Source organism: Tinamus guttatus, unplaced genomic scaffold, assembly GCF_059628265.1.
Source record: "Tinamus guttatus ecotype Peru unplaced genomic scaffold, ASM5962826v1 Tinamus_guttatus_pri_ptg000287l, whole genome shotgun sequence".
In the NCBI taxonomy this organism is placed as follows: Eukaryota; Metazoa; Chordata; class Aves; order Tinamiformes; family Tinamidae; genus Tinamus; species Tinamus guttatus.
In genome coordinates this window covers 5,637,188-5,660,624 of record NW_028288821.1, presented here as the reverse complement: position 1 = coordinate 5,660,624, position 23,437 = coordinate 5,637,188, and the positions used below count along the sequence as shown (strand labels likewise).

Sequence of the window (23,437 nt, the reverse complement as noted above, 5' to 3'; positions counted from 1 at the left end):
TTGCTGAGTTAGAGCTGACAGCAGCTTTTTCCCATCCGTATAGGGTCATTCTGTGTATGCGTGTGCACAAACTGGAGCACTGCAGTCTAACAGAAGCCCTCCTAGCATGCTTAGCTGAGTGTGATACCCTTTCCTTTGCACTTAGTTTTAAAGCCAAATGTCATGAAAACAACTTCCCAGGCTTTCATGTGGGCTCATAATTTTCTCATTGATACTATTAATACTGCATGCCCACTTGCTCCGTGGTGGGTGTCAGCGCTTGCTAACAGCAGCCATCTGTGAGAAGGGAGCTGCTTCCTGGCACGGGGAGAGCTTGGCCAGCTGCGGCTGCCGGAGCCGCCTTGCGGAGGCTCTCCCTTCCCTCTGCCTCGCCCCAGCTCAGTGCTGGTGCTGGGTATTCCAGAGCCTTCTGAGCTGCTTTATTTCCGTGTTACATCCGTGCCTCGTCCTCTGAGGGCAAGAGGTAAAACCCAAGTGTTAGGAGCATCCAGCTCATGCTCTTAGTGTCCCAGAAAGCTGTTAGCCCTCATCTCAGGGGGGTTTTCTCCCCCATATCAATCCTGATAACTGCACATGAGATCATTTCTTGAATTTGGGCAGTATTTGTAACATGGACCCTCCCACTGCATAAATGGTCTCCTCCTTTTGGTGTATGGTGATCTGAATGAAAATGCAATTGCAGCTCTGGCCTAGCAGCCTGAGGAAAGCCAGTTTTTCTGTGCTTTTTCTCATGTGTTGGAAAAGTGTGCTAACTCTGCTCTTTAGCTTTAGTTCCTGGGAGCATAAGCAGGTTAAAATGGACTGGGAGGAGGACCTCCAAGTGCCGTTGCAGGTAGGTCCCACGCAGAGAGGATGTGTGGTTTTCCACATCCTGAATCACTTTGCAGCCCAACTTGTGGGGTTTGAATGGATTTCGAAACCTGTGTTCGAGCTCAGTGATGAGATTAGTTTCAGCAAAAATCTGCTAGCGCAGTTCTCGCAGTGTGGGTTAACAGTGTTGCTCACGGTTTCGTGGGACAGCCGTAGTCTCAGGGCACTCTCCCTGAGAAAAATAGCGGCCTTGGCCAAACTCTGCCTCCAGTTGTGTGGTCTGACCTCAAGCTTTCCATTTAATTCACAGAACCACGTGCTCTAGGTGTCCCTGCTTGAGCAGAGGGGTTGGATTAGATGATCTCTAGAGGTTCCTTCCAACCCCAACCATTCTGTGAAATCTGTGGAAATTGAGGTTTGTAAGAGAGATATGTTTAGTATCTGCATCAACTTCCATCTTGATGCAACACCTTTTAAAAGGCATTTATTAGAGGAACGTGGCTTCAGATTTTCTGTTGTTTCCCAGCAGGCATTCATCCTTCCTAGTGCTCCCTTCCAAACTCCTCTCCCTTTCCTCTAAATTTCCTTCATTAAACAGAGGATAGGCAGCGTGCGGATGGCTGCCGGCATCATCCTGTCGTCCAGAAAGGGACTTCCACCATGGAGGCTATTCCTTACAGATAGGGAACAAATGCAAGTTTCCACCATCCAGGGAGCCTACAGCAGAATGGAAATGGTGTCTCTTTGAGGGCAAACAAACCTTTTGCAAAGGCTTAGGGAGTGATTCATCTACATTTACACAAGCTACAATATCAGCTTGTCAGACTTAAGATCACTTTATGATATAAGACACCCAAGTGTGAATCAGATCAAGGTACTCTTTTACAATTTGCAGCAGTCAAAGATATATTAGTGCTGATGAATATCACTAAAAGAGAATAATGGTTACCTAAATAATCATGACTCAAGTTTATTATTTGTAACAGTGAAGACTGGCCTTCTGATAAGGGTTTTAGCTCTCAACTGGGATGAAAATTTGCTGAGCTGAGAATGGTACAAGCCCAGAAAACATGCCCAAATTTCTCTCTTAGTGGCCATATGAAACGTGTGAATGTTGAGTAGGAATCAGAAGACAGATGAGCACAGAACTGGTTTATGCTTTTCTTACTCAAGCTGCTTTCCCTTGGAGATCTGTGAAACTGCTGACAAGTAAAGGGCAAGGAAACTTCCTTCAAGTTGCAAGTCATCAGAGATCTGTCCTGTCTCATGAATCCTGTTCCAGCCATAAGTGAAGGAAGTGCGCTCCCAAATCCTTCATCAGCTCCTGCTGTTTCCCTGAAAGCACCAAGAAAACTGCTTAACCACCCTCCTGGCAGTTTGTGGGGAGGGCTCTGGCTTGGATGGGCTGTAGAAGCACCAGTAACGCGCTCGTTCACTGAAGTGGGCTCTTGATATCGAAGATTTTGGCTTTGGCGAGACACAGCAAGTACCGTACAGGGCTGTGTCTAAGTAACTCCTGTCTGGCAGATAAATGGAAGTTTGCTTGGCGCTTGGATGGTGAGGCAGAGCTGGGTTCTCCCAGGAGCTGGACGGTGCTTTCTGTGGGAAGCAGCAGAGCAATGCCAATAGCCCAGTAATTCCTGTGCTGCCTTTCTGAATCCCAGAATGTTATTTGAAAGTGAATATATGAGATTTAGGCCTTGACTGGAAAGAAATGTAGGGGCAAGATGTTGAGGGCACAGGATTTTTGTTTCAGGAAAGCTCAGAGGGTAGGTGCAGACACGGTATTGCCTTGGTGGGGGCCCTGCGGAGGCAAGAGCAGGCTGTGGTGTGTAGTTTGCTAGTGTTTTGTAGCCAGGTTGGCCTCTCCTTCTGAACAAAGACTGAGACGAGCTATGTTTTGCCAAAAGAGACTTAGAGGCTCCCTGTCTCTTTTTTTATTTTTTATTTATTTATTTTGTCTCCTTTATAAAATCCTTAATGGAAGAGAGAATTCTTATGGTAAGAAGCACTTGTGCCAAGTAAAACAGTAGAAGGTGATGGCTGGAAATAATATTTCTAGGAGAAACGTAAAATGTGTTCTATTTTCCATGCATGCTTTTATTGCTGCGTTTTAGACTTTCCTTGATAGGGTTTCTGTTGATAGCATTTCTAGTCAGCAGGCCCTTATCCGCTCTCTACTACTATTACTTGCAGCTTAATGACTTATTATATTGATTCTTTATCCCTCAACTTGCCGAGTAATTTATTGCTTAGTGGAGGGGTGGAGAAGAGAATTTATTGCCTCCCTGTTTCTTGCTGTTCTGCAAAACCAGTGCCTATTTTGCCAGTGTCTTGGGAAGGTGAGTTGTCTGAAACTGCGCACCTAGAAGTGGAGGTGCTGCCTGCGTGGATAATCTGGCTGCGTCATTTTAATACCCTGCTACTCTATATCCACAGAGTTTGGTGGGAAGGAGATTAGCAGATAGCTGGATGACACGTGATTATTTCTGATTTTTGATGTGTGCACACACAGCACTGGCATGCACACAGATTGGATTTAAGACAGTTGTTTTGAGCAAGTTATCAAGGGGGATTTTTCTCCTGGCTGTAGATCAGGTGCAGACTGGAGGTACATGATTCCTGTGGTACTGAACTCCCTGCCCATTTCTCCTCCCTGGCCAAGCTGCCAGTGCCTCCAGAGGGGAGGCTGCAGCTTCTCCTCAAGTCTCTCACCACAGCACTTGCTGCTGGGGGGAGGTTGTAGCCCTGCTGCGGAGCCTGCTGGAAACGCCTGCTGGAAAAGTGAGTTCAGGGATGTCTTTAAGAACTGCCGGCAAAGCTTCGACTGCAGTGTACACACTTCGTGGGTCTTCAGGGTTCCAAAGAGATGAAGGTAATCCGTCCTGTCAGCCTGGGAGGAGGAAGTCGTGTGCTTGTCAGGAAAGTGGCAGTGGCTTCACTGCGTCAGGTTTAAATGTGCTGCTCTGAGGGGTGCAGACGTCTGGGGTAAACGCGCTTGCTCCAGTTCAGCCTTCGCTTCAATCCGTTCTGTGTTGGAGTGCCAAATTCAGTAATGCTGATTGCTAATAGAAGTAGGCCCGTTTTAAATGTGTTGACATCAAAGCCTAAATTGTGATTAAATGTTTTACTAAGGCAAGCTTGACTAGCGTCTGCAGCAGGGTCAGCTGGGCCGAGGAAGCCACAGGGCAGGCAGGTGAGTGTCTCCGATGATCCCGAGCCCAAGCTCTCCTGGGGGAACAGGAGCTTTTGGCAGAGGCACTCTTTCAGAAGAAAGCATGTGGCAGAGCTGTATTTTGTGGCTAAGTTTGCTTGTTAAGAGAGTGTGGGTCTGTGCTCTGCATCTTCAGAGCACTCGTAAGAGGTCCTGTGCTAGGATCCCCAGCTCACTTGATACAGCTCTCATGCCACGCTTGGAAAACGTCTTCAGTTGGAGTCCAGCATCACAGATTCATAGGCAGGATGGATCCACGTTGCCTGCGGCATGTTTGTCAGAGTGCCACAGTGATAACAGGAGATGACAGTCATGCCTCACCTTCCACCTCCTCCAAGTACTTTCCAGCCTTTAACTACTTAATAACCTGCACAGGCTCCCCGGGAGGTGGCCAGTGGGCCAGTGTTTCGTGGTTGGAGGGAGGTTGAGTGGAGATCCTAATGTCCTAAGGCTTCTCTGGAAGCTGAGCTTGTGATATCCTAGTCACCATGTGTACATAGCACCACTTCCTGCTGGGAATTGCCAGTATTCCTGGTAACAGCCCCAAGTCCCTGCTCTGCAGATACCCTCCAAGGCAAGGAAAATGCTGTTCCCTCTCTTTTATCCAGAAGCATGTCCATGTGATGAAGTCGTCCTGAACAGTAGCACGTTCCCAGGAAAAGATTCAGTTTCCAAGACGCTGACGCACCACTTGCTGAAAAATTCATGACCACCTCCAGTCGGAGACCTTGGCTCTCCCCAGAGCACGGCCTGTTCCTGTCGGATTGCGTCGTGCCCGTGGGGATGCAGAATCCAAAGCGCTGCATCCGTCCCAGGCAACCAGGGGTTTGTTGCAGCATAACTACAGGAGCGGGGAATCGAGGCACACTGTAATTAGACGGTTGGCCAGAGGTCCTGTGATAAGTAAGCTACAGTGCCAGAGAACATCGTATTCCCGGCCCCAGTGCTCCCACGTGGAGACAGGATGGGAAAAGCCTTTCCACTTCTGTGTCTGGTTTGGATATCGAAGGGTATATTTTTAAGACCATATATCCCCTTGAGAACAGCAGAAATTTTGGGGATGTTGTCAGCGGAATGAGTCATTTAAAAAAAAAAAAAAAAAAAAAAAAAAAAAAAAGCCACTGACTGAGGAGCAGAGGCTGCAAGCTCGAGGGATCGTGGTTGTGCCTTTAGCAGGAAAGGTGTGCATTCAGCAGGGGGATGAGTAGGTAATGCCTATGTTATAGCTGTATATGGCTCTATATGTAGCAGTGTAAATACACCTATCTCTAGCTATAACTCTAGCTAGAGACAGATGTTTAGATGTTGAAATATTGGGAGTAAGCATAGCAGAGTGTGTGCCTTTATAGGGGACAGGACAGCTGTATGGCAGGTAGGAGTTGGTGCTGCAAGTTGCCTCTGCTGTGGGGTAAAGGGCTCATAAAGATGATACTCCAGCTATCTTTATCTGGAGCTGGCTGTTCTGCGTGGTGGATAGGCAGCATGTGCAGAAGTGTGGTAGTGCAGAAGATGATTTTGCTGTCATCCTCTTCAGCTATCACTGTGATTGCTCTTTACTGGAGCATGGGAGATACTTTGTGTGTGTTAATTCAGGGTATAGATTTGAGACTCTAGATGTGGTGCATACAGCAGGGTAGAACCTAGAAACTCTGAATTCATTTCTTGGCTCAAGAGGTCACCACTGCTAGAGGTGAATGCCAGGCAGTGTGTGGGGTGTATGTCAGGGGCAGGTGGTGGCATATGCCTGTTATTTAATTTCTACATCCACAGGCTTATTAGGCCAATTTGGACTAGTAATTTAATCCCTCTGTGCATTGGTATACAAATTTGTAGATTCTCTGCAGGCTGGTGTGTGTCCTGGCCAGCCGTGTGAGCTCCGCTGAGCCGGGGGCAGAGGACGGGCTGGGCAGTGAGCGGGATGCACCGCAGCAGCCTTTGGAGCTGCCTTCGGAGCTGCTCCCCCTTCTCCCGAAAGGCTGGGGCTTGACTTTGGGCAGCTTCTGACAGCCCAGGGCTCTGGCTTTGCAGGCAGGTGTGCGACTTATCTAAATAAAACCTTATTGATCCTTCCGGAAGTACCCTGAGATTATCAGATTTGCGTATGGGTGTTATTGAAAATTACCTGTATGGTGTTAAGGGTTTAGTTAGCTGGTAAAGGGTGTTGTGGACCTGAGGTAAATGGCTGTTTGGATGGGCAGAATATTATCACTCTATGTAGTCTTTTCTGGATAATGAAAGGAAAATATTTTAAAACACCAAGTAATACAGAAACAACACCAGTTAAGTGTTGTATTTATCTAGGAGCAAGAGCTGCTGGAGGCTGACTTGAAAAGGAAGATAATGAAATAGTAATAAACAGTGATGTGGTGGCCCACATTTTGCAGTAGGGACTGTTCATGTGTGCACACATCTTGGGTAGGCAGCAGGCCCAGATGAGACCCCAGGTCCCAGGGTGAGGTGGATGTGTGGCAGTGTGTGCACGCAGTGGTATAGATGTGCCCGTGCTGGGGCCTGCGCTCTGCGCTCCTCCCCTCCACGGCTTCCCCAGCACCAGTGAATTGAGTCCTTGCAGGAGCCTTTACCTCCTCACATGGGAAGGACCAATGGAAACCTGATACAGCATTACTGGAGTCTATTCAGTGACTTCAGTGGGAATTGAATAAGACTCAATGTGTTAAAAGTCTTTGTACTTTTAACTGTGCTGTTGATGCTGATAAGCAGAAATTGAATTAAATAACAGTAAAGAGCCTTCCTTGTGCCTGGCTTCTCCTGGTGGAAATGTCAACATCTAGATTATTTCAGGTTTTGTTTTGCTTTCCTGTAGTATCATACGCTCTTTAATAAATAATTTGTTGTTCTTTGTGGCTTTTACTTATTTTTTTCATCTCCCAAAGAGAAGAGATCCAGTTTCGTGTCCCTCCCGACTGTGAGGTGTGTAGTTGCAAACAGCCCCTATGATCTGCTTTCTTCTTAGTGCTTCCTCCTGTTTACAGTTGTGCCCGCACCTTGGGAAAAGTTTGCTTAATGCCAGGTAAATATTTGCTCTTTTCTGGTGCACCAAGGTTTTATTGTCTTATTTTGTTGCTGATGGCAAATAGGAGCTGTTTGCGCTGCAAGGAATGATTAATTCGGCCAAGAGCCTTCTCTGAAATGTAGGAGGATGGTTTCTTTCAGGTTTGGAGACCAAGCAAACAGGATGATCGCTGCCTTTTCATATGTGCTGCCCTTAAGTTTCCCTCTGATATTTATTACAAGGGGGAAAAGAACAAAACTCTAAACATCTGCTCTAGGGTATCTTTGGCCAGTTCTCTGTGGAACCTTTGTCCTTGCCCAGGTTTGTGACCACAGTGAGAAGGTCTCTGAGCAGCCTAGCAGTGCTGTCAAAGGCGAGGACATAAGCAGACGTTTTATTTTTTTGCTCTGACTGGTCTCACCTGGGGCAATGGTAGCCTGGTGAGAAGGGCTGGCAAAGGTGCAGGTTATCAACATAAGTTGTGAGGATGTTGCTGGCTGCTGTATCATGACATGCAGTTTGCAAAGAGAAGGTAGTATTTTCTTCTTATGATGGGTCCAGTTTTGCAGCTAGCATTACTATGCTGCCTGCAGCACTCTGAAGTCCCCCGAAGTCTCCCATTAGGAGACAGGCAAGTTTTTCTTGGATGCACTCTGCAGGGTTATTTTGGGGTGCTTTCTCCTGGCTTGTGACCAGGCTGTGCTGGTGACTAGCAAGGTGCGGAGGGAAATGTCACGTTCCCAGGAGCGCAGCTTGGCGCTCCTTTTCCGTCTGAGCAAATGTCTGTCGTGATGTGTTAGGCATTAGCTGGCAAAGGGGATGGGTCACTGGCTTCCCACAGTTGCTGTGCTTATTGGCTTCTGTCCCACATGCCTGCAGTGTCCCTCCCTGCCTTGACCGTGCTGGGGCTTCCGAGGGGGCGAGCAGAGGCTGCAGGACGTCTACATCTCACACTAAGAGTTTCCTTAAACACCTCGGGGTAAATACGGGGCCAGGAATGAACCTCACCAGCAGCAGACTTGCTCAGCCATGACCCTTATAGCACAGTTAAACCCGAAGACCTGCTGGTTGAAGTGGGTTTTTTAAATCTATTTAAATTATACTGTGGTCTTTTATTGTTCTTCTGATTTCTTAATCAAAGCCTATTGTAGTCACATAAAACCTCACAGAGACATAAGTTTTTATCTCAGTGGTTTCTATTATCAGCTATGTTTGTCATTTTGTGTTTGCATGGCCCTGCTGCAAAGCAGTGAATCACTCTTGTGTGCCAGCTCCTGTCCAGCTAAAGTGATGAAAGCCACTGGTTTTGTGGGTGTGTTTTTTTTTTTCCCCAACTTGTATTTGCCCACTGGCTTCAGAACATTTTATTTCACATTTCCAAGGTTCAGTGGCTCTTCTGCAGCCCGAGGCCCCTCTTGGTGCCTTGGTTGGCGCTGGGCTCGGGCTGCGCGGTGCCCACCTGCCGCAGGGGAGTGAAGGAGCAGTAGCTGCCGTTGAGGTTTCCTCAGACATCTCCATGCCTAGGTATTAGTTGCCAGTGTTTTCCTCCCCAGTTCTCAGCCTGCTTTGCTGCTTGTGCGGTTTATAACAATGTCATTTTGTGCCTTGTAAATTCCTCAATTAATTTACTTCAATTTTCTTTAAAGGCCTGAAGTTGTTGTAAATACAAAGCAGGGGGTATGGAGCAGTTCCAGGCTTGAGCCCATGGCAGCCCATGGCTGATGAGTTGTTCTAAGAGCAAGTTCCTTTGCAGAGCTTTTCTGCCATTAATGTGATGTGTGGCTGGCACAAGAAATCTATTTTGGGTCCTGTTGTTGTCCTCTTTCCTCTTCAGCCTTTTTTTCTTTGTTTACTTATTTCTGTGCTTTTTGATGGCTCCTTATTTTTGGTGCTTTCTTTGACCTCATACAAGACTGCATTAGTGTCAACTGCTGCTTGAGGAGTTTGTATTTTGCAGGCATTTGCATGAAGACCTGGGGCTGCCAGAGAAATGTTTGCTGAGCAACAGAGGCTCTGCCTTTTTAAAGGAGCAGTTGCAGGCAGCTCTGCGCATTCTGCAGAGACCTTCAGCACCGGCACATGCCCCGATGTGGTGCCGTGAACACGCACAGCTTGGCATCCTGTGCTTGTACCAGACATCTGCATCCTTCTGTGCCAGGTTGTGGCTGTGCTCCCAGGTTGCTCAGCCGAGGTGTCTTTGTGCAGAGAAGCTGCCGTGGAGAGTGGCAGGAAATAGGAAGCAAAATCCAGCCGTGCGCGATACCCACACGCTGGTGTAGGCACGGCTCGTAGCTGACGCGTTGCTGTTCCTAAAAATAGGGCAATCCCTGCTGGCTCACACACTTTCCATTTGGTTGACTGAGGTAAGGATGTCCTTATTCCTGGATCCCACTGCCATTTGGGAGGTCATTTCATCCTGTGCTGGACCCATGTTCTCAGTGGTGGGAGCTGCCGACTGTCTGCAAGGGGCTGTGGGCAATGCAGCTGGATCCCTCTCCCTCCCTTCTGTTTATTTTTTCATATAGGTGGAAAGAGATCTGTAATCTGTTTTCCTGTTGTTAGGTGGAGTTGGATAAGAAGGTGCAGAGCTCTACTCTGGAGCCAAAAAAAAGACATATTTTTTGAGCACTCAGACATAAGCTGACGAATGCTCGTTTTAGAGAGTTGGAAATGCTGGACCTTGGTGGTAGCGCTGGGTTTTTTGCATGTGTGTTTAATTTCTCTCCCGACCTACTTTATTCTAAGAATAGCATTTGAACGTTTGCTTTCCTCGCCGTTCCTCCGAGCCGCTCTGCAGCCGGGGTCTAGCTGGCGACTGGAAATCGTGCGCAGCAACCGCTCCATTTCCCCCTCTGCCTGCTCCGCATCCGCAATACCCCCAAGGTAGATGTGCCATTACGCACGATAAGATCACTAACGTAGCAGGTGAATATTAGATATATGAGGCTAGTCAGCTGTAAATAAAAGGCCTGGTGAAGAATAAAAGGCAAAACGTTGTCCCTGGGGAAGTAAGTGGGGATACGAAGGCCTTCCTGCCCCAGTGCCCTGAGGAGGTGCTGCTGAAGGTGGAGCTCATCCTCCTTGCGGGTGAGGGCAGCGAGCCTCAAAAGGGCCTTTCTTTACTAATGGTAGTGGTGGCTGGGCCAGCACTGCGCTGGGGGTCCAGCAGGTCTGTGCCCCCCCTGTTTATCACAACACAGCTTTGGCGAGGGTGGCAGCGGAGAGTAACCTGCGGAAGAGCAGGGACAGCAGCAGCCCTGCAAGGAGCTGGAGGAGCCTGTCCCTCACTTCCTTCTCCCAAATTTGATTTAATTCCTTTTTATATAAACAAAGACAAAACACACAATAGGTAAGATGCCAACTGCATTTTTAAGAGCCATTTTAATGCACCTACTGCAGTTTAGTAGGACTACGTAGAATACGAAGTCAAGGACATTTTATATATTGAAACTTTTTTACCAAGTGGCAGAGCAAGCATTGGCTCCCTTAGCTCTCACTGGCATGGTGCTCAGAGCCAGCCTACCTTGGCTGGCCCTGTGGCTGCTGCTCCTCTCTCAGCCCAGCTATAGCCACGGTTCAGAACTGCACTAAAGAATGGCCAAATTCAGGTTGTCAAGCTGCTGGTTGCCAGGGCCCTGAGCCCTTCCTTCGCTTCGGCAGAGCTCTGTGGGGAGGGGGGCCTGGGATGCGCCCTGGTGCTGCCCAGGTCTGTTCCCAGACCTGGGGCTGCCTGGTAGCTGTGTGTCCAAGCATCTGTTCTGCAGGCAGCACCGTCTGCAGTGAGGTGCTGTGCCTGCGAGCGGGAGATAAACACTGCCCCAGCTGCAGGCGTGCTAAAAAGAAAGGGAAGGGAAGGAAACCATGGTAGAGATTTTTGACTTGCCAAAGGCCTATGGAAGAACAGGCAATTCAGCCAGCGTGTCCCAAAGCCTTGTCTGCAGCTGAAAGACAGGTTTTCCTACCAGCACTAGGAACATTGCCTGCTTTCCTGGCTCTAGAACTCTTGACGCCCCTTCATGTAGAAGGGAGGTGTGTGATGTTAAAATAAGGCACGTTGGCTTTGATACCATACCACAGCATGACTTTCCCTGGGTGCAGATTAGCCATGAGCGATAGTGTGGCGCCTTACTGGACTTGCCTAGTTTGACGCCTAATGCATCTTCATCAGGCTTTTGGAGAAAGGGGTGAAATTCTTGTGCTGAATTGCCACAATCATTTTTCCGACCATGCTCAAGAGGGATGTGGAGCTGCTGGAGAGAGTCCAGCGCAGGGCTACAAGGATGTTCAGGGGCCTGGAACATCTGCCCTATGAGGAGAGGCTGAGGGAGCTGGGCCTGTTCAACCTGGAGAAGAGAAGGCTGAGAGGGGATCTAATCAGTGTATATAAATACCTCAAGGGAGGCAGTGAGGAGGATGGGGCCAGCCTCTTTTCACTGGTGGCCACCAATAGGACTAGAGGAAATGGCCATAAACTAAAGCATCAAAAGTGCCACAGGAACTTAAGGAAAATTTTTTTAACAGTTGAGGGTGACAGAGTGCTGGAACAGGCTGCCCAGAGAGGTTGTGGAGTCTCCTTCTCAGATCTTCAAAACCCACTTGGATGCAGTGCTGTGCCACGCGCTCTACGTGACCCTGCATGTGCAGGGGGGTTGGACTACATGACCTCTAGAAATCCCTTCCAACCATAAGGATTCTGTGATTGTGTTTCCTGCCATGTAACTCCAGGTACTGCTCAGATCCTGTCAGATCGTAATTTCAGGTGTCAAGGTGCCGTTGTGCTCAAGCCGGTGGTGTAAGTCACCAGACCAGGTTTAGATTCAGAGGATCAGTTTGGAGACTAGTGTTTCTCCAGCTCAACTAATATAAACATATGACGTTGGTTAAGCTACTTGAAATTGACTGTTCCTGACAGAGATGCATTTTTCTAGTAGAAAAAATGTTTGGATAGTGTAGGTTTTTTTGCTCTGAAATCAGATTGACTGGCCAACTAAGCAAAGTATCTTCAGCCTGAATCTGCAAGAAGTTGGTCAACATGGATTATGGAGCCTGTTGGTTTACTGTGGCTGAAGAATTACTGGTTGTCGCTTGAATTGGGGTTGGTTATGGCTCCACTTTACCTGTTAATTATAAAGCATTAATTTAAATCACTTTAAAGATGCTGTGAGGGGTCGAGTACTCTTTATTATGACACTTAATTGACTCTTAGGTCATTGGAAGTAGATTGCTTGGAGTATGTTCACAGGTTACCTTCCTGGGCTGTGCTTTAGGTTTGACTTCAAGTTGCTAACTCAAAACTGAAATAATTGTGTTGCGTATTTTAATCCAAGTTAAGGTCATGTGATTTTTGTTGATGTTGTCATATAGGTGTCTCCAAACAGCAGGTCTTTTTGGTTTATTGTGACTTCTTTGAGAAAACAAAAGTGAATTAGAGTTTAAACAGGGCTTCAGAGTTCACAGCTCCATCTGAAGTGGTTTGACCTCACAGTCCTTTTCACACAAAAGCATTCACTTGTAGGCAAGAGCAAAGGATGCGATCCCATGGGATGTAGGATATATGTATTGGTTTTAAGACATCCTTTCAATTGTGTAGTGCCTCTCAGCTGTCTAAGCAAAAAGGAAAAGGAGTAGAGTGGTAAGCAAGGCTTTTGGCTTTTTTCCTTTTACATGGAACTGCTGATTTTTTTTCAATATATCTCATCAGTCAGCAGGAACTATTAACCATTATATGAAAAAATGCTGCATGGAACAGTGCTGGGATGTGTCACCCCATTTTGGTCATTTCAGCTCTTCCCCTTTTGGTTCCTTCTCGAGTGTTCATCACTGTACTGCTTTAAGCACGTACCAGATGCAGTGATTCAGAGACAACTTCCTTGTTTTGATCTGTGATTCACAATATGACCAAAATGTCCTTGTAGCTGCTTGGGATTGGGTGCAAGGGGGTATTGATGGCTGGTAGATCTTCCAAGGCACCCAGGAAGCTCTCTTCGCTGGGTGACAGAAGGGCCCTAGTGACCTAGTTAATTGGCCACTTTTTCCATCATCAGCATGTGACCCGTCATATGAAGTTAGGTCACTCTTCTGATCTAAAATGGTCACCTAGAAGTGTATTTGTTAACGCTTCAAGATCAATACGCCATCAGCCTTTTCTGAAAATAACCACCAAGAGGCTGCTTGGCCTACTGTTGCCACGGTGGCTTTTGTGATAACGCAGCTGTGAACGCTCCGTTATCTTCCTTATGGCCCCGTGTCTCTGTTTTCGTGCCCGGCAGTGTGTGCATGAGGCGGCTCTGCAGTGGTTTCACAGACCGCCCTCCAATGCTCGTGCTGCTGCGAGGTGCTCGCTGTGCACGGCCTGTTGGAATAGGCTTCCCTGCCTTGCTCTGCTGCTAGGAGGTTTAAGCAATGAATACCCAGGCAAAGTTTCAGTCTGCAAAGCTGTTTTCCTCTCTCTTAGCCTCTATACACACTCTTCTTCCCCTCCTAGGGCATATAGCCATCCCAAAGCTCCATGTGGTTTTAATGAGTGGCCAGGATCCCGGCGTGCACATGGTTTGAATGGATTGCTTTTGTTTTGATGGGATTAAAAAACACCCACAAGGAAAACATGCTGGTCCGAGGTGTGTTACAGGCCTCAGTCCAGTCCCAGCGTGCAGGAGAGCGGCTCCTGCTCCATCCCGTTCCCGCTTCCGTGGCGGCTCACTGCTGCGCTCGAGCCTCGGTGGCCTTTTTGGTGTTACCTTATGCGCTCAAGCACTGCCCCTAAACATATGCTTAGCTTTAAACATTGCTGCCTTTAGTGATTTTAACACAACCCTGTGCTTTGCAGGATTGGGACCGTAGCCCAAGGAACCGTGTCTCAGGGTGGAGAGGGGAAGCTATAGGGACCCTGGTCCCTGGGGAAGTCCTGGTACTTTCTGCACCTGAAAAAGGGAATGTGTGTCAGGCACCATGGAGCTTTTGGAGTCTGCAGAAGAGCAACACATTTCCATTGTGTGGGAAGAAGGCCTTAAAGGGGGTAAAACAAGGAGAAGCTGAGAGATGAAAACGTCAGGCGCAGTTTGCGGAGTGTTACCCATGGTTGGCCTGGTGTCTGGCAAGCAGCGTGATTAGGGAGCAAGGTGGAGGGTTTGGAGAGCGGAGGCTTCGCTTGCAGGTTTCCTTTTTTAGTTTTGGCAAGCTCCAAAATCTTGGTCCATTCCTGCCTGGAATGTCTCATTTGGTGAATTTTTTCGATTCAGGCAAAGACGATACTGAAGAACTACTAGCTGAATAAAACTATGACATTCACTGTTAGTGCATTCGCATTCCTTCTGTGCTCATTTCTGGATTATATTCCTGAAAAAATGCACTTACTGTCAAGAGTGAATTTTGAACCAGAATTAATGAGTCACTTAAAGTGCTTAATGCTACATTTCATAAGAGAAACTTGATTCTTAGCCTTGTGTTTATCCAGTCTCAGAAAAGAAATAGTTATGCGCGCTGGTGACCAGGGGTGGTTTTGATTGGATACAACTTGCCTTCCAGATACCCCTCCATCCGATGAGTTGCCTGTGAACAGTTAGTTCAGAGGCCAGAAGTTACTTGTAGAGTTTCTGGGAATAATTTTGAAATAACTGAAAACATTGGAGGAGATCATAAGCTTCTTACAGGCTGTTTGCTAACAGAAGCAGAGTGTGCTCTCCTCAAAGATGTTATTGAGCTTGAGTAAGTTGTGTGGCTCGGAGCCTGTTTTCCTGCCTTAGTTTAATGTTTTAACTTCTCCGTGTGTGGGGTTTTTTTTTTTTTTTTTTTTTTTTTTTGGAGAAGGCATCAAGTGTCTCTTGTAAGTAGTGAAGCACTCACTGCATCCATTCTGTCCTGCTAACCAGCTGTACTTCCCAGTGAATTGCAAGAAGACTGCAAATATGCAGATGCTGAAAAACAGATGCTGTGCTGGCCTGGAAAGTGCTGTATGAATACCTGCAAATAGAGCTTAACAAACAGAGCGTCTCCCTGCTCCACAGCGAGGAAGGAAAAGCTCCTTCTCGGTTACAGCCCCATGGATTTCTGGGGAATGGACCAGTTGCCCTGGGAGCAGAATTTAGCCTGTATAACCAAGTAATAAAATATCTTTTGGAGGAAGTATATTTATAAACAAAGAGCTCTGTGAGAAAAGAGCATTGCATCTTCAGGTTACGTTTGTGGCGCGCCTGCCTGAGAGTTGGCAGAGCTTCTTCCAATCGAGGGAGCCAAGGGGCAGTTCTGCTGCATCACAAGCTGCAATAGTATCTCCGAGGCTTTGAAAATGAACACCAGTGTCTCTGAAAACAGGATGCTCTTTGTGAGTTTTAATTGGAACCAGTCATGTCTGAATGCTGCAGTCTTGGAAATAACGTGACTAACCTAAGAAAGCTATTTGAAATGGAGCTACAAACAGTGTTCCCCAGATCCATGCAGGTGAAGAGCTCATGAGGATAAAGGCTCTTCATGAGATTCTGCTCTGAACTTGAACTGAATCAAACCATTTTTTTTGCACCTGTGTTGTTTGGAAGGCCTTTGGGTGCCTTATATATCTTCCTTTCCTTTACCTAGCTTGGCAAGAACTAGGTGCAAGAATATTACAAAGCAGGTTTTTGCACAGGGGGAACTGAGTCATGGAGGAGCTGAGTGCCATGGATTTAAAGTCAATGTTTGCTTTTACGCTGGGGTGTTGTGCAGAGGCAACTGACCTGGCTGAGAAGTTTCTTTCAGCTTTTGAGACTGGGCAGCGAAGCCCTGGCTGGAAGGTTTGCATGCACTTTTGTTGCTCTGTTTTAAGTACAAGACTCTATTTCCATAAATAATCCTAAATGCCAATGGATGCTGAAAGGGATTTTCTCTGGGAGTCGGTATTGGATGTCTGTCCTTTTTGTGGCATGCATGTTAAATCATTATCAGCTTATTTAAAATCAAAAGAGTTACCAGAGCAGCCTGGCCCACACAAATGAGATCCTGGAGGACTGAGGTGAGAAAATCCTGTTGATGGTGCAGCCTGTTCTCGTGGCAGGCATGGGCTGCCTCTTCCCAAAGTGGCCCTGAGGAGAGCCCGGCAGCTCCCGCGGCTCTGGCATGGTTTGGTTCTGGGTGCTCCAGCCTGGGCTGTGGACAGGTCCCTTCTGCCAAGTTGGGTCACTGGACAGGTCACTTGGAGCCTCCAGGGAGACACAACAAAAACTCACGGAACTGGTGCGTATTTTAAGTGGAGAATCTCATGGAGGAAGAAGGGATGTTTAATAAGGAAGTAGGTGTCATTTCCAGGCATGGAAATGTGGTGAGAGTCCCTTCTAATCAAGGGGCTGAATGCATCGTTTGGGCCCAGGTTTCCTAGACATGCTTGGTTGCATGTTGCTTATTTATCTGATGATAAGAGCGATTTGTTTTGAAAGGTAAAGTCCAAAGAATGAAAATCTGAGTAAAATTCACATTTATTAGAAATGAAGCTTTTCAGCTTTGAACTTCTAATCTCATCAGCATCTCTTTAAATAATAAAAAAAAAAAGTAAAAGGGCAATAGAATTTGACTGATGCAGTGGATACAGCAGAATTGCTTCCAACAAACAGTAGGAGATTTGGGATGGAGACACCCAGTGCAGTATAAGAATTGCAGGACAAGGACTCATTACGGTTGCAGGGAAAAGTGGCCCCAGGGTAGTCTTTAACAAGGGTTATTGGTGCTTCTCTGCAATATAGATCTAAAGTGTTTGTGAGGTGACTGTATCTTGCTGGCCCTCCGTTATTTGCAGGTTTTGTCCCAGTTGAAATCGGAGTGAAGCAGTGCAAAATGCTGAAGTCTGTGCTGTGTGTGACAGTGAACGTGCTCTTGTCGTTACGCAGTGGTACGTTGAAATGCTCAGAATTCAAGTGACCGAGAGCATGGAGGTACTCAGAGCGGGAAAACCATAAGCTGCCAGTCTCTCGGTGTGTTTTGCCTTGTTTGCTTTAGTTTTTCTTCAGACCAGTGCTAGGAAGCTGATATCAACTGTTAAACCTTTCAAGCTATCTTCCCCCCTGCCTTTTTTTTTTCCTCTTTTTTTCTTTTCTTTTTTTTTTTTTTTTTTTGGCCTCGGAGTGAATAAAAGAGCTTTGTGCAGTTCTTGAACCCACGCCTGAAACAGCTCTGAACAAAAATATAGTGTTCCTTTGAGCGTCGGGGAAATCATTACATCATGGGCAGAGTGGGCCAGGAGCCCTTGACGGGAGCCTTTGTGGAGCCGAGGGCCGCGCGGCCGCTGCGGCAGCGCCGGCCTCGCTCACGGTGGGACGTGGCCGAGGGGCCGCCGAGACCTCGGGCGGTGCCTGCGGGATCCCCCGGCTCTTGGGAACTGACCCGGCTCCGGCCTGCTCTGCTCACCCGGGCAGGTACCCGTCCGTGGCTTGTGGAGGGGACACAAGCTTTCTCGCCTCTGGCTGTTTTTTCCTCGTTACTGGAATACCTCATCTGTGTGATGTTAGGAACTACGCAGTTATTACCGTTCACTGTTTGACCCACATGCACAAGAAGTGCTTGGTTCTGTGGGTAAGTAGGGTGGCCGCGCTGGGGAGCCGCAGCGGCGCTCGGCCTGGGCTTGGTGCTGGCTGCTCCTGTGGGACCGCACAGCTCAGAGCCCATGCACGTGTCCTGTCACAGGGCCCTCTGCCGGGCACCAGCTGCTGCCTCCCACCCAACAAAAGCAGCTTTCTGCCCAAAAAGCAGCTGCCTGGGAGCCCGTGGCTTTGCCAAGGGAGCGTGAGCTATTGCACGATGCCGGGCCTGGGGCAGAGCTCTAGCTGAGCTGCCCTGCAGCGGGGGAGCTGCTTCAGTTCCCTAGGTTTGGGTCTGCCCCAATCCGAGCAGCGTGGATTCAGTTATCCCCTAATAACCTATCAGCTGGAAATCCTAGCAGAACCTCAGTTGTATCCAAGCAAATGTAGTTGCTGGGAGCTTTAGCCTGGCTGTGAGCGCATGGCAGCAATAGCTCACCTAAGCAAGAGCAGCCGTGCTCATTAGCGGTGCTTCGGGACCTGTTGTGTAGGTGACAGTCACCAGGTTTGGCTCATACTTCTACAGGAAATCACGACTTTCACGGCTAAAAAACAAATTGCTTCATTGTAATTTTAGGAGAATAGATGGTGGCTGTAATAACTTGCGTTGTCTGTGAATCAGCACAGGGAGGGAGCGCAGTGGTCTGCACACGCCTGCCTTAAATGGAGCTGCGCTGACTGCAAAGGAGTGGGAATGAAAGGTACTTGCAGAATTATAACCTTTGAAAATATGTAATATAGCCCACATTGCATCTGATCGATTTGAAATCATACTCTATTTTCAGGTCTTAAATCAGTTGGAGTTCGTTTTCCCAAGCAGTGCTCATTTGTTATATCAGCTGCATAGTCCAGACTTGAATGTGAATATTTAAGATACACTAGAGAGGGTGGGAGTTTCACAGGGCTTACCCCACTTACTGAGACATGTTGTGTAACAACTCTGGGTATTTGTTTTCAATTTCTTTTTCAATCAGTGCTGCTTTTCTCAGAACTGGAAGAAGTCTGGTGTTGATTTGAGAGGAAGATTTGCAATTTGCTTTCTAAACAGCAATAGCAGAAAAAGAAAGTTTAAAAGCCTTCAATAGGGGTAAAACCCTTTAATAGTAATTTTTACGAATTATTTATAGTGCCCAGCAGTACCCTATTCAAAGCAAACTCCTAATAGCCAGGTCTCCTTATTCCACCAAAGCTTTTTCTTGCCCTCTCCTTCATGTCCCTGCCAAGAAACCAGCCTTGGTGGCTTCAAGTGATAGGCATGCTTTCTGTTCTGCTTTTTTGCAGGAGGCTGTGAGGGGTGCTGAAGATGTCCGATAGTTTGGATATTGAAGAGAAACCTCCAGCCCCGCCGTTGAGAATGAACAGCAACAATCGCGATTCCTCAGCACTAAACCACAGCTCAAAACCGCTCCCCATGGCCCCGGAGGAGAAGAACAAGAAAGCCAGGCTTCGCTCCATCTTCCCAGGAGGAGGGGATAAAAGTAACGTATCAGCAGTGCAAATGGGCTGCATCCTTGCTGGATTTTCTCTCGGTTGTTGGTTATGTGTCTACTTTCTGCCTCTGTTTTCTTTCTGTTTCAGTTGCTGAACATGGTAATTAAAGTCCTTCCCAAGCCTTCTGTTCCAATTACTGCCATACTTTAAAAGAAGATGTTTAGTCAGTTACTTTCTTGCGTTTGAGAAGCTAGTAGGACATGTGCACACTTTGTGTTCTGTGTAAACCATTTTTAAAATACCTTTCCAGTTAAGATGGAGAATCTTTTTTCTTTAGATTTTGCTTTGCATTTGTGGTGAAACCAGGAAGCTGCGATTCCATCCTTTGGGAATTGCAATTGAAGAACTAAGAAAGCAACATGCCTCATTTTATTTATTCATTTATTTTTTTTAATGCACTCGCCTCGCAGGAATAGAGGCAAGTTATTGCTTGTTACTTTTACAGTGTTGGTGGATATGGATACCTTGTTATAAAAGCTGTTGAGTGTGGCTACACCAAAAGTCTTGGGTTTTTAAACATGCAGGAAACAGCATTTTCTTTGAAATGCCTTTGCAGAAAGGACTGTGGCTTAATTAGGGCATCTGAAGAATTAAGGGAACTGTAGTCCTTTTTTTTAATAGTATGGGACCAAATGAGATGCATGCTGAGTGCGAAAGGGACTGGCCAGTGTCATTCTGAAGGCACTCTTAATTGTCTTTGAAAAGTCATGGTGATGAGAGAAGGCTGCTGAGAACTGGAAGAGCATAAATATTGCTCCCATCTTCAAGAATGGTAAGAAGGAGAATCCAGGGAACTACAGGCTGCTCAGCCTCACCTCAGTGCATGGGAAGGAGATGGAGTAAATTTTCCTGGAAACTGTTTCCAAACACATGAAGGACAAGAAGGTGATTGAGAATAGTCAGCATGGATTTGTGAAGAGAAAATTGTGCTTAACCAGCCTGATGGCTTTCTACAGTGACCCCAGCTAGCTTGGAGGATAAGGGGAAAGCAGTGGATGTTATTCTTGACTTCAGTAAGGTGTTTGACACTGTCTCCCATAGCATCTTCCTAGACCAACTGCTAAAGTATGGGCTAAATAAGTGGAGAGCAAGGCAGATTGAAAACTAGCTGAACTGATGGGCTCAAAGGGTGGTGATCAGTAGCATGATGTCCAGCTGGAGGCCAGTCACTAGTGGTGCACCCCAGACATGGATGCTGGGTTCAGTACTGTTCAGCATCTTCATTAATGACTTAGATGTTGGGACAGAGTGTACCCCGAGCAGATTTGCACCTGATACAAAGAAAGAAGGAAAAAAAAAAAAAAAAAAGAGGGGAGTGGATGATAAATAAGATGGCTTTGCCACCTTGACTTCTGGAGAAATGGATCAAGAGGAACCACATGAAGTTCAGAGAAGGAAAATGTGAAGTCTTGCAGCTGGGGAGGAATAAGCCCATGCACCAGCTGGCTAGAAAGCAGCTTTTTGGGAAAAGACCTGGGGTTTCTGCTGGACAGCAAGTTTACCTTGAGCCAGCAATGTGCCCCCATGGCAGAAGGCCAACACTATCTGGGGCTGCATTAGGCAGAGCATTACCAGCAGGTCAGAAGAGATCCCTCTCTTCTGCCCAGCCCTGGTGAGATACACCTGGAGTGTTGTGTCCAGTGCTGGCAGGAGAGACATTAAGCTATTGAAACAAGTCTTGGCCACCAAGATGATTAAGGGATTGGAGCATCTGTCATGCAAGCAGAACCTGAGAACACTGGAATTGTTCAGCCTGGAGAGAGAAGGCTCAGCAGAAATCTTTCTAATTTGTAAAGATATGATGATGATGGCAGGCCGTAAAGAAGACACAGATTCTTCTTGGGATATTCAGTGACAGGACAAAAGGCAATGGACATAAACTGAAAAACAAGAAATTCATTTGAAATATAAGAAAAAACTTTTTACTTCAGGGATGATTAAGTGCTGAAATAGGCTGCCCAGAGAGGCTGTTGAGCCTCTGTCCTTGGATGCTGTCAAAATCTGACAGGTCATGGTCCTTGGCAACTTGCTGTAGCTGGTGCTGCTTTGAGCAGGAGGATTGGACTATCTCCAAATGTTCTGCTCCTCACACCAACTGATTCGGTGGCAGTTAGCACAAGAATCTGTGTTGTCTTACTGGAGCTGTAACTCATGTCTGCAAATGAAGGCAGAGGTGAATCTTGCATTAAGGCAGAGCAAAAATAGGGTATATTTGTGTGTGATGACTGTGTCAGAGGAATTTTTCTGTTAGGACTGGAAGAAAACAAGTGTTCTTGTACTTGTGCCAAAAGTATAGCACTGAATTACTGAAAGGTAAAAAGAAATGACTTTCCTTGGAGTCTTGCAAAATAATCATAGCTATTCTTCCTGCTCTGGAGGAGCTGTTATTTGGAAAACCTTACTAAGCCTGGTGACGCACGTTAGAAAAGAGCAGAGATGCTTGGGGTGACACTGGGTTGACTGGGGAGCAGATGAGGAAATGCTGCCTGTGGTGGTGAGCATGCAGGCCCCCGGGGGTAATTGCTGGATTTCAGGAAGGATGTGAACCAAGTGATGTTTGGACTGAGGAGTGAGAAGAGCAGCATGCAGTAGGTTCTGGGGCTGTCTCTGTGAGCACAGGTACTGCCCTGGAAAGCTTTTTGCTTGTACTGCCTGATGCTTTTTCCCCCTAGAGTCACATCCCTGCTACTGTGGTCCAAGGGCTTTTCCACCCGGCCTCTTGTCTCTGAGGAAGGGACCATGGGCTTGGCTTGGGCTTGTGAGGAAGCAGCAATGCAGCAGGAAGGATGCAGGATTAAAATGTTTTAAATATTTAAAACAAGTGATCTTGTAGGGAGAAGCAAGCTAGAGAAGCAGGACTGGGAGAGGGGAGGAGCAGAAGGCACTAGGATGTAGGAAACAAGGGAAACAATGGAAATAAACTAAGGAGAGATCAGTGGGAATAGGGGAAATGAAACTGTAGGACCTAGGAAAATCCTGATCCCCATCCTCTCTGGTAATGAAGGCAGTCTCTACCCTGCCACTGCCTTCTGTGTGCATCAGTCCCCTCAAAGTCCCCATCGTGGCCCATGCCTCCAAGCTCCAGCTCACCCTGTGCATCTCTTGTAGGGCATGTGATGATGTTAGAGGGCATTTGGCACTCAGAACTGCTCCCCAGCAGTGGGAGTCTCAGTTTATATATACCTGTTTATATATACACATATGTATAGGCTCAGTTTCTAATATATCTGGTGCTCTTAGCCGTGCTGGACGGGCCCATCCGGCAGGCAGCTCTCATTGTTGGCTCTGTGTTCCTTCTGGGAGCCAAGTTAATTTTCAATTGGTTCTTTCTAAAGGCCACAATTAAAACCCCTCCTAGTTTGTTTAATTCCTAGAGTGACTTGGGTCACCTGAATGACTTGGTATTACCTGTCACTAGGGAACATTTCTGAAAGAGGTGGTGCTGTGTGAAACACGTGCAAAAATGGGGAGATTCAGAAATATCCTTCTTGGAAAGGATTTGTGTCATTAAAGATAGATGCAATTTAACTATCAGTCAGAGCAGGCTTAGCAAACACAGAAGTATCATGATTTTAAATGTGACTGTGAGGGAAAATAAGCTAAAATTTATAGCTTAATTTTGCTGAGTGAAATAATAAATGGAGGAAATTCAACTTGGCTGGCCGAGCCCCTTGAGGTGGATTCATCTCGTGGCTGGCTTGTAGGTCAGGGTATCAGCTGGCTTGTGCATGCCTCAGAGCCTCCGCGACACGCCGCGGGGAGGCCTGCTTATCAAAACAAAAGATGATTAATATGGCTGCTCTCATCTAGTGCAATGCTCTGCGGCATCAGAGATTTATTTTAGTAGTCCGGTGCTGGAGCCAGTAAACAGATGGTAAGAAAACACCATGGCAGGGTGTTTCTGCTCAAAACTGTAGCAACTTGATTCTTTCACGTATGTAGGGTTCCTCCATGCATCTGTAGTCCAAACAAGACACTTCAGGCATTAGTGTCCTGATCTTTTCCTTCAGACCTGCCCTCCTCTCATTGCTTGATACAGCAGCCAAGACAGAGGTCCTGAAATGCTCGTTTGGTGTCCCTTAGGAAATCTCTGCAAAGGAGGAGCTGGAGCAGCTCTCCCACAGTCCACGCTGTGGCTGTAAAACTGCCCGTCCTTTCCCTCAGGTGGTGATGGTGATGGTAGCCTCAGTGGAGCTCACAGCATTAACATCTCTTTAAAAAACAGGACTGTTACCTCAGGAGATTTGGGAGGAGGAAGAAAGGACTTGAATTCTTCCAGTTGTTCGGATACAGCTTTGTTCTTTCTTTGAACCTCCCGAAATTACTGTGTTTTAAAATGAATTAATGTCATGTGTGAACTGGTGGCTCCAC

At 47.0% G+C, this 23,437-nt stretch overlaps 1 protein-coding gene across 3 annotated transcripts in view; it reads left to right on the top strand.

The window, feature by feature from the left end:
- PAK3 (p21 (RAC1) activated kinase 3) overlaps nt 1-23,437 on the top strand; it is a 107,234-nt gene that overhangs the window by 54,099 nt on the left and 29,698 nt on the right. For all 3 annotated transcript variants that reach the window (XM_088527523.1, XM_088527522.1, XM_088527524.1), the window contains exon 2: nt 18,857-19,053. In XM_088527523.1, coding sequence (XP_088383649.1) covers nt 18,879-19,053 — 175 coding nt within the window. In that variant the 5' untranslated portion in view covers nt 18,857-18,878. The remainder of the gene's footprint in view (nt 1-18,856; nt 19,054-23,437) is intronic.